General features: G+C 33.6%; 1 protein-coding gene across 1 annotated transcript; it reads right to left on the bottom strand.

The window, feature by feature from the left end:
• Window positions 1-8,109: 8,109 nt before the first annotated feature.
• LOC120214152 (soluble inorganic pyrophosphatase 4-like) lies at window positions 8,110-11,463 on the bottom strand. Its single transcript, XM_039212120.1, has 8 exons — window positions 11,294-11,463; window positions 10,373-10,508; window positions 10,208-10,236; window positions 9,718-9,891; window positions 9,462-9,527; window positions 9,250-9,370; window positions 9,029-9,110; window positions 8,110-8,304 (listed from the first exon to the last, which is right to left on the bottom strand). The coding sequence occupies exons 2-8, from the start codon at window positions 10,506-10,508 to the stop codon at window positions 8,262-8,264; spliced, it is 651 nt and encodes a 216-aa protein (XP_039068051.1). The 5' UTR covers window positions 11,294-11,463; the 3' UTR covers window positions 8,110-8,261.
• Between the last annotated feature and the right edge of the window lie 257 nt (window positions 11,464-11,720).

Below are 11,720 nucleotides of genomic sequence, written 5' to 3'. Positions count from 1 at the left end.
TTGGTCGTCTTCATTGTCCTCCCTCTCTAGATCTAATCCGACATCCTTGACACACTTCCAACCGACTTTTTCAACAAAATCATATCCCGTTTTTTTAATAAATAACATGTCAATCTTGCGGGTTAATCGAACAGGGGCGTCAAGCAAAAACTCAACTTCTTCCTTTTTCAAACGATGGGTGATGACACATCCATATGGTAGTGAAGTTGAAATTGATGCTCCCTTTGTGACCATATATACAAATGTTTTAAACGTCAGTTTAGCAATGTTTGGAGCCGTTTTGGATCTATACTTTGCTATCCACCAATAATCGATGTCTCGAATCGTTGAATGTTTTCCCCCAGAAGGCCGAATAAACCAAGTCAGCATTTTGTGAAACACTCTCGCCTCTACATCTAGGTTAATTGGGCTATTTCTATTAACCTGTTTTATTGTAGTATCTAAATCAGTTTCGTCTGAATCCCCTTTATTCTCGACACCTATACCCGAAGCAATAGTCTCCGGAGATATATATATCCTTCCCCATGACATGGGTATAAATTCCTATTATATTACTCTTATTAGGCTCATACTGGAAGGAAGCATTGTTGTAGAATACTCTAACTAGGTTGGGGTAATATGTTGGTTCTACACCAAGGAATTCAAGCCAACCTCATGATGTAAATGTGGATTTAAAACTAAAATCATATTTACCATCGAACAAGAAACCCAGGTCAATGACACGTTCGGGACGAATCTTCCTTACTTTAAAGCTCTTTTGCCATCTTTCTTTCTCCGCATCGGATCTAAAGTTCTCAGTGTCGAACGACCTGATTTCCTCAGAAGAGCTGGGTTGAGAAGAGATGGGTTGAGAAGAGCCCCGACTATGACGCTTAAGTTTTGGAGCCATTTTCGGTGTGGATGCTATTACATTGGAACACAAACACATTAAGGAAACAAAAGTGACCAATCTGCAAATCAACCAAAACCTAATTTATGGCAAAATATCGATAAATTTACCTGAATATCTGATCGTAACTGTTATGAACGCTGGTATTCGTCGGAGTTGATGAGTTCTCTTCTGCCTTTAGGTTTAGGTTTAGTAAGGTTTAGGGTTTTTTGATTTGGAGTTTGTATCATATAAATAATGAATGGAAAAAAAGCGAGTAATTTAAAAATGTATCGACACAACTATAAAATGTGTCGATACATTATGGTGACATATTTCAAATTAAATAGGTATATTTATACTGGTTACATTGCAAATTTACCTATTACATTATATTTATGGGTCTCGATGTTTTTTGGATCGATACTTTTTATAAATGTAGCGACACATTGTGGTGACCTTGGTAAGGAAATCATTCTGGACACAAAGTATCGACACAAATTAAAAAGGTGTCGATACTTCATGTACACCTGTTTTCTCATAAACCGGTTTATTTAGACCGGTTAGATTGATAATTTACCTATTACATTATAATTATGGGTCTCGATATTTTTTGGATCGATACTTTTTATAAATGTATCGACACATTGTGGTGACCTTGGTAAGGAAATCATTCTGGACACAAAGTATCGACACAAATTGAAAGAGTGTCGATACTTCATGTACACCTGTTTTCTCAAAAACCGGTGTATTTAGACCGGTTAGATTGATAATTTACCTATTACATTATAATTATGGGTCTCGATGTTTTTTGGATCGATATTTTTTATAAATGTATCGACACATTGTGGTAACCTTGGTAAGGAAATCATTCTGGACACAAAGTATCGACACAAATTCAAAACGTGTCGATACTTCATGTACACTTGTTTTCTTATAAACCGGTGTGTTTAGACCGGTTAGATTGATAATTTACCTATTACATTATAATTATGGGTCTCGATGTTTTTGGGATCGATACTTTTTATAAAGGTATCAACACATTATGGTGACCTTGGTAAGGAAATCATTCTGGACACAAAGTACGGGATCGACACAAATTAAACAAGTGTCGATACTTTATGTACACCTGTTTTCTCATAAACCGGTATATTTAGACCGGTTAGATTGATAATTTACCTATTAGATTATAATTATGGGTCTCGATATTTTTTGGATCGATACATTTTATAAATGTATCGACACATTTCCATGCACTTGGTAAGGAAATCATTATGGACACAAAGTATACTTGGAATAACCATTCGGTCACGCACATGATGACAATTATGTTAGTGACACTTGGAATAATGCAGAATCCTACTGTGTATAAGAAACATGTACAACAACCAATTCATAACTTTTCCCATCTCATACATAATTACATTCACATACAAAATTATAAATCGTATACAAAATTAAGAAACTTATACAAAATTAACCCTACATTTACATCATCGCTTCCTTTTGTTATTCTTGTGTAGTATGGCAGCTTTTGTCATCTTCTCTCTTAGTTGATTTTGATTGTGGCATACGAGATCGTTTAATATTCGCATACGATCCCATTCTCCAACAACCTATATTCAAATTGTAAGTACGTTAACTATTGTAAACCACAACATTCAATCTACGACTTTTAACAATGTAACGGCAAACTAATTTTTAATTCTACTTACAAAATCACCAGTAGCCCCGCTAGAACCGATCGATTCCATCCACATCATCACATAGATGCCGCAATCATATCCATTCAATTGTTCGGTCATCTTATGCTCCACGAATTTGAATCTTTGCAAGGGGACTTTTCCTAGAGAGCCACATGTTTCTACCCAAATGTGTTTCTCATTATAACTATCTAATATTTTTATCTACATTAAAAAATATGAAGTTATGATCCAAACAAATTATGCATTATAATTTACATAATTTCCTTTCATACATACCAATCTCTTAGCATCATTCACTCTCTATTTAGCTGCTTCAGATTTAAACAGACTATCATATACAGTTCCAACACGATTTTTCATATTCAACACCAACAGATACCAATGTGAATTATTATAGTTTATTGTGATCATGATCTGCAACAAATTTCACGCACAATTTGACAAAATTCAACATTATATATCCAAAAACATCATTTATGCCTATTCGTATGGTGTCTTACCTTCTCACAGTTGGTGAATTTCATATAGTTAGGCAACATGGCACCTCAAAAGCTCGCAATACCCTCAACATTACCGTTGTTGTCCAACGCATGTTGCTGCAATTACGCGACAATCATTATTAATTTACCGTCTATAACATTACTTTTCAACATTTATTAATTTAACTCACCGTTAAGTGGTATGGAATGTAGCCAATCATCCGGCCTGACTTTTTAGAATCGTAGCATACTGTCCAGGCGAGCAAATCAATAACCTAACAAAATTAATTACACAATCAGAACATATTCAATAGGTTTTGTCTTTTAATTGATTTCTACTTACCACACCGCCAACCCATTCCATAGGCTTCAACGTTGCAACGTCGGATACTTGTGCGTATTGATTTCCCATTGAGATTACAGTATATCAGTATGAATCATTAGGATTAATATCTTTTCATGAAATATTTAAATATCACTCACAAAGCAATATAAGTGACTTACCCCGATTCTAATCCACTATTCCATAAATAATCACAAATTGCAGCTTCGACCGGTTCAATTCCGATTGGAATATCCGCTTTTACAATCTACAGTTTTGCATACAAATTTGTGTCACAACAACATGATAAAAATCAAATTAAGTTATTTTTTATTCAACTTACCGTCTGCTTCTTCTTCTGGGGTGCAGGACATTCCGAATCCAAATATGCATCTATAACACTCTCCGGTGTATAGATGTTAGTGACATCCTTTCTCCTCATTTCCTCCATCTTTTTTTCTTCCTCCATCTTTTCTTCTTCAAATTTTCTCAGTTCATCGTATTTTTTCTCTACATAGCTCTTCATCTCTTTTATTTCACCCTTCAATTTCCCCCTTTCATCCAAGTTTTTCTGAACCACCTCCTTCACCCCCGAAAGTTCACTCCTTATTTCCACAACCTCCTTGACAACTCCACCAATTTTTCCACCCGTCAACATATTAACTTCACCACTCAACACCTCAACTTTTTTCACTAATACATCTATCTTTCCTTCCACTTCCATCTTATGCCTTTCATGTGTCTCTTCGACTCTTGATTATCTTTGATGAAAATCAAAAACGATTTTTTTAATATCAGCCAATTCAGACATCAAAATGTCGAATTTACTCTGTTTTCCCTGACCGTAATCCCCCTGACCGTCATCCACCCCTCCAACCATCTCTTCTTCCCTCTCCTCTGCCTCCTCTACGTCCTTGAAAATAACCTTCAAAATTAAATTTGTATTAAGACATTGATTATATTCTTAATATTATTTAATTTCATTTATTACCATTTCTAGCTTCCTCGGTCTATCCACCTTCAACTTCTCCATCACTCTAACCACCTCTTCTTTCCCCCATGCACGGATGCGTGCCACTCCGTATCTTTCATAAGCCGACAAACTATCACAGCCCGACCAATAATCGAACAGTGCAACCTGCATTTATAATAAAATTAATCATTTTATATAATAACTATACCATCATTTTATATAAAAAAAACCAAAAAACATTCTTCAACTCAGTTACCTCTAAGATTGATATGCACCCTTTGAGGTATCTCTGGTTGCCCTTTTGAAAGGTGATTATTGATTCAATCAATCTTGAATGGAAATATTCAGCCCAATTGAATTCACCCTTCAAGCCTTCATCGCAAATGAGCTTCATATTGACCTTGTTCATTGACGTATCACCCGTTGGACAAAGAAATATCCTGACAAGGTACAATAGAACTCGGGCCTTCAGCTCATCCCCCCGGTAAGATCCTCTTTTGATATCCTCTTCAACTTCAGCATATGTCACCTTATGATTCAAACCATATTTGGAGGCAAGTGCTTTCCAGTTCTTACTCCTACAGACTTCTACAACACTTTTGCCTTTGTTTTCTACCCCGAAGACGGCTGCAGCAGTCGATACCCCCAGAGGGAATGAATAATCGCCATATTTAGTAATACATTGTTTGACATCAAATTGCTCCATCAAGGGTCGACACAATTCCTTCCGAATTGGTCGATCCTTTACTCCTTTCAAAGATCCAAACCCCATTTCACTCAGCACATTCAACTGATCATTCTTTTTAAGGTGTTCAATTAATGAATACACCCTTTTTATGTTGCACCTTGTCGACACATCCTATATTTTTTAACAATATATAATGTTATTGTTCTTATATATATTGTATCAACGTATTTACAAGTTTAATGAATATCTTCTTTTCATGTGCTTTCCTCCGTTCTTTGTATTCTTTACTATCATTCCTTGACTGTGTGATGTAAGGTTCCTTTTGAGCATCACTCATCGAATTCCATTTCAACCTCACATTTTTTGTCACCTAATATTAAGCATAAACGTTTCTTAATCAATACATTAACGCTAAATAATACTCAATGTCAATTTCATTTTACATACCGAACCGTTGTGTGTGCCATCTTCCTTCATCCTTTTGCATTTGTCCATATTGTCAACATTTAAAATTTGTAATCAATTTAAAGTTCCTAAATACTTTAATCCAATTACCATTTCAACAATAATAACAAAAAGAAATTGATACTTACTAGAAGTACATATATCCACCCTTTGGTTGCTTTCCACCCATTGACTTCATTTTTCCTTCATATATCATTTTACGCAAATCAAATCAAATACTTGTATACAAAAATCGATAACCACTCTTGTGGTAAAACAGTTGGTCTTCAATAGAATTTGAATGGCCACTACAACAAGTGTCGGCACATTTATACAACCTAAAAAATCATTTTCTACCTATAATATTATATACAGGTATCCATATTTATTTTCTACCTATAATATTATATAATATAATCGATCCCAAAACCTCCCTATTTCCTTCAAACGAATGGGAACACTCAATACTCCAAGTATCGGCACATTTATACAACCTATAATATCATTTTCTACCTATAATATTAAATAAAAGTATCGGTATTTATCATCTACCTAGAAGATCACTTTCTACATGTAATCGGTCCCAAATGCTTCTTTACTTCGAAAACCCCAAATAACAACACATAAAAACCCTAATTATTGTAATAATAAAAAACTAGGGTTTCAACAACGTACCTTTCGATTTGAAATGCAACAACAAACAAACAAACTTCAACGTAGAAACGCCTTCTGAAATGCAGCAACAATTACGCTTCGATTTCAAAAACTCTATCTATTTTCAGAGGAAATTTAGCTATGCCTTTATATTTATACCAGATATGTTATTTATATTTAATCGATACAATTATCTAAGAGTCGATACTTTTATGTGAAGTGTCGATACTTTCGATAGGATATTTACCTATTTCTTTTAAAGTGTCGATACTTTTTTACGCGTACTTATTAAAGTACCGACACTTTCAACATAACCGGTAGCGTTTTACCGGTTTTGTCATTTCGATACCGATTTTGTCATATTTTTACCTATTATATTGTTATGGATAGATACATTTTCATAAAGTATCGATACTTTTTAGGCGCTATAATTTCTTCTCTTTTAAATTACGAAAGTGTCGATACTTATATTAATTTATCGACACTTTCAATATATCTGGTAGTTTTTTACCCTTTTTTTCATTTCGAGACCTGTTTTGTCATATTATTACATGTTATATTGCTATGGATCGATACATTTGTATAAAATATCGACACTTTTTAGACGCTATAACTTTTTCTCTTTTAAATATAAAAAGTGTCGATACTTATATTAATTTATCGGCACTTTTAATATATCCGGTAGCGGTTTACCGGTTTTATCATAATGACACCGGTTTTATCATATTTTTACCTGTTATATTTCTATGGATCGATACATTTGTATAAAGTATCGACACTTTATAGGCGCTATAACTTCTTCTCTTTTAAATTACAAAAGTGTCGATACTTATATTAATTTATCGACACTTTTAATATAACCGGTAGCGGTTTACCTATTTTATCATAATGACATCGGTTTTATCATATTTTTACTTTATCATATTTTTACCTGCTATATGGCTATGGATCGATACATTTTTCATTTATATCGACACAAACCGACAAGCTAAGTTTGTCGGTTGTCAATTTTTTTAATATTTTCTTCATGATTTCCACCTACAACATTGTTATTACTCGATAATTCAGATAGCGCTAAACCAAATTTGTTAAATATATTATAATGTATCCGATAACACTGTATATTAACCGTATATTAGCCCGCTATTAGCCATAAATAAAATTCCACAACATGGATTGATTTGATGGCTGCAAAGACATCATGAACTGCATTTGTTGATTCACAACTTTAATTTAATAGTGTAGTGTTAAAAAATATCCTACCTGAATTATTTGAATTGTAATAGACCCGCCGAATTATCAAAAGAATAAGAGTATTTATCATAAAAATATCCAAAATTGCGGGTTGAATACTTGACCTGCTGTTTTTCTTTTATCATTGTTGATTACTAACTTTAATTTAATTCATTTTATCATTGTTCATCCATTTTAAAGTTTGAAATAATAATGAATTTTCAAATGACCAATAATATTTTTTTTATTTTGATTTGAATAAGAATTACTGCTTTAAGGTATAAGATGTCATTTTTTCTCGATAAAAAATAATTAAATATTATTTTATTTCATCATAAAAGTTAAATAATATTATTTGAATGAATCTTAAATTAAATTAAAACTCATAAATTTCATTATAAATACTAATTAATCAATTAAGTACTAATTTAAGACAATGTGGAGTGTTAATCCTTTCTCATTCGTAATCGTCTCCCGAAATTAATTTTTTAGAACTTAGACCTAAAACTTTGTTTTAATAAAATTAAAATTAATGTTTTATTAAAATGTCGACAACTGTTTTAGGTGTCCAATTACACCTTAATCAAAAATTGATGATGACTCCTCTTACCATTTTTTATATTAAAAGGAAATATCTAATTAATCGAGACTATTTTTAAATCACTTAATTAAAAATTAAATTTGTTTGTTTTTTAAGCAATCGATTCGACGATACAACCCCAAAAAAATCAAGACAATCAAATGTAGCAATCACTCATTACAGTGAGAATTAACTAAAATTATCGCCATCATTGCCATAAACACGTTTACTTTGTTAGATGATGAATTTCTTGTTACGTAAAAAGGGACTTAAACATATAAGCAGGAAATAGCTGGGACATAGTGAACCGACACCTACCGCCTTAAGCTCTCCACGATGTAGTCCGCGTAGAGATCCCTTCAAAACAGAATGTTGAAATAAAATTAGGACTGTCTTGAAATTGTGACTAAATATTTTATAATATGGTAATCATGTTTAAAGTTGTTGATGAGAATAAATGAATCTTATCCTTAGTAAGCAGTTTATTTTTTTTAATCTGAATAGAAAATTATAATCAATAGAGAAACGATTGTTGGCCGGTGTTTTTATATTGTAAATTGTTGATTATAAAGAGAGTCGACCGATTATAGATGGTCTATTCTATCTTTCAATTTTGATTGAGGATATTTATAGTGGTCCTTAGTAGGCGTGTTAGTTGTGATGTGAGTTTCAACTATAAAATCATTATGATTATTTGAAGGTCGACATGCTAAGTATATCTAATAATCAAACCTTAGATTTCATTCTCGTATATCACATGGGTCATCAGAGATCTTATCTAAAAGTTTTGTCTGAGTTTTAGCCAATTCAAAGGAACCAAGTTTTTTTTTTTTTTGGAGACGGGTGATCGAAGTTGGTTGCCTAGGAACTTTCGGTTGACTAAGAATTAATAGTTTTCAAAGGTCATGGTCCGAAGGTATAACAAAAGAGCTATGTTCTTAATAAATTCTTATATTGTTCATAAAGCGAACGAAAAAGATATTGAAACATTCACATGCTCTATGTCGTGATTAAGCAATTTTATCGTATCTTGTGCTTTATATTGTGAGGTTTAGCTTAGAGCGAGTAAACGATGACTTACATGGAGTGTTGGATTGCCTCATAAGCAGTAGTAGCTGGCAGAAAGTCATTAACAGCAACTTCTTTGTTCTCATTCTTCTTGTCTGCAGTATTTGACAAGGCAAAAGAAGGTTAATATAGGCTTCAAACAATGAAGCGGCTCAAACACATATCATTCCTTTTACAAGTTACATATGCTTTGCTAGTAAGAATAATTAAACTCTAGCCAAGAAAGTTACATACAATCTTCGAAGAAGCGACGAATTTCAGCCAGACGGTGAGGTGGGAGGTCCTTTATATCGTTGTAGTGACGATACTCAGGATCATCAGCACAGACAGCAATAATCTTGTCATCTTTTTCACCCTGCATTCACAAAATTTCAAAAGTTATACTCATTAGATTTAAAACATATATCCAAAAGTTGGGAATATTTCAATCAGTGGTTAATCCGTACCTGGTCTATCATAGGCATCAGGCCTATAGCTTTTGCACGAAGAAAGCATCCCGGAATAACTGGTTCCTGCATGCATGCCAAGGGTAACATAAATACTAACATAAAAATCATAGAGCCCTTAGCAATATGAATTGTAAGTACAGCATATGGACAAACTAGGGCGATACAAGAGAATTTCAAAGCATGAAAAATGTTTCACAACAGTGCATTAGACTATCTATGATATTTTCGATAAAAAAAAAGGTGGGTCAAAGACCTGCATAATAATCAAGACATCCATGGGATCGTTGTCTTCACAGAGAGTGCGAGGGATGAAGCCGTAGTTGTGAGGATACACAACCGATGAGTAAAGCACACGATCAACCTTTATCAGACCAGTTTTCTTGTCAAGTTCATATTTCACCTTGCCTCCTTTCGGGATCTCAATCACCTGCAGATATTAACCACGTCTTCAGTACAATATCAAGTTAAGAAATCATAAATTAGAATACAACTCCAGCCACAATATATCAATCTAAACAAACCCACATAAAGTGGCAAGGTCTTTCATTTGTTTTCACAAATAAATTACAAATATTATAACCAAAAAATATAACCATGTGAAAACATCTAAAATGCCAAATGTTTAAGAAATGTTAAGCGACAACCAAACACCTACGTAATGTAGAACTCTATGAAGCATTTTATCGAACGTTGAGCATGCCATCAGAAACGTAAATGGTAATGACTAGGGGAAGGTAACTTACACAGTTGAAAACCGTCGGAGCTCCAGGTCCTATAAGAAATTACGAAAGAAGTAGGAAAAAATGAGTACATTACGAGATTTACATTACAACAAAAGAAATAAGTCAATAAAACCCCCTCCCCGCCACACAAACAAAAAAATACAGAGCTTAAGTTGACATTCATACCGATCTCAAGATCATGCCATGGATGGGCAGCAACAGACCTTCTGGTCATTGATGAAAGAATCCTTTCATTCAAAGGAGGATGTGAAGAGTGATGAGAGTTAGAGGACTTGATTGGAGTCTCGATTGGTGGTGCCATCTATGCGAATTACAAACAGTATATCAATAAGTACAGTAACATGTTACGCACGGATTAAAAATGTCATACAAGATTCTCAAGAGAAATAAGAAACTAGAATAAAGAATGATAAAAAAGTTTCATTGATCTGTTACAATTTTTTCTTTCAATTTATCCATCACATTGCCTAACCAACTATACGCAAGAAAATAAGTACCTAAAACAATTTTTTTGTCAGAGTATGATATGACGATAAGCAAACATCTCAAGACAAAACAAATGATGGAAAAAACTGAAGAATTTAGCGTATTACAAACTTTCTTCCTCTCTGTTTCGTACAGTATGCATATCAAATAATTAAGTTTTCTACAATGAAAATGATTTCCTAGCACAATCTTGCACAGCAATTCCATGGTAAACTTTTGGGAATAAAAAAAATCATCAAGTATAACACAGTAAAGACCAGATCTAAATAACTATGACAAAATGCTAAAAGGTGGAAATACAGAACCAAACTTAATATTTAAAAAGTGATTCCAGCTCAAAATCAACACCAGATAAATTCTCACCACGAAAAATGGAAAAGAAATAAAGAAAAAAAACAACTTATCTCAGAGATAATAAAACTTAAAGCAAAAGAAGAAATGAAAGACATGTATTTCTTCCATGATGCGGCCTAAACACAAGCAACAACTTACAAGAAGTAACTATCAGATCCAGAATAGATCATAAACAAGAAGAAACAGAGCTTAAAAACGAAAAACCAAAGATCTAAACGTTAAAAAAAAGGCGTTCAAAAAACGTACCTGAACGGTTTCCTGTTCTTAAGAAGTTGAAGCTGTCAAGAAGATAACTGAAGAAGAAAAAAAAGGCACAGATCTCAAAAAACAAAGAGAAAAGGCAAAAAATGTAATGAGAAGGAATGGAAACCCTATGGTACACTTTGAGCAAAGCAGCAAAGGAAAGCTTGATGCCTTCCCGCTCACTGTCCTCGTTAGGATTTAAAGGCAACCGAAGCGAGTGAAGGGAGAAAGTTGGAAAAATAATAAATAAATAAAAAGAGGAAAATTCCTTACGTTTCATGCGGTGTTGAGTGGGAAATAAAAATGGGGAGTCGCCGATACGCTGCGGAGGCGAATAAATCGTGGCTCCGAGTTGGAATATCCGGGGTTACACGTCGTCTGGTGATTGGGTGGTTAGAGTATGGGACCCACTTACCTCATCAAGTTTCCC

This window comes from Hibiscus syriacus, unplaced genomic scaffold (assembly GCF_006381635.1).
Source record: "Hibiscus syriacus cultivar Baekdansim isolate YM2019G1 unplaced genomic scaffold, ASM638163v2 tig00110053_pilon, whole genome shotgun sequence".
Classification (NCBI taxonomy): domain Eukaryota; kingdom Viridiplantae; phylum Streptophyta; class Magnoliopsida; order Malvales; family Malvaceae; genus Hibiscus; species Hibiscus syriacus.
The sequence above is the reverse complement of the archived record's forward strand: the minus strand, read 5'-3'. Positions and strand labels throughout refer to the sequence as shown.

Coding starts and splice junctions, on each gene's coding strand:
- LOC120214152 (XM_039212120.1), bottom strand. CDS start 10,508: ATGGCACCACCAATCGAGACTCCAATCAAGTCCTCTAACTCTCATCAC. Junction 9,892..10,207: donor CTCCGACGGTTTTCAACTGT/GTAAGTTACCTT, acceptor TAATATCTGCAG/GTGATTGAGATCCCGAAAGG. Junction 8,305..9,028: donor GAGGCAATCCAACACTCCAT/GTAAGTCATCGT, acceptor TCTGTTTTGAAG/GGATCTCTACGCGGACTACA.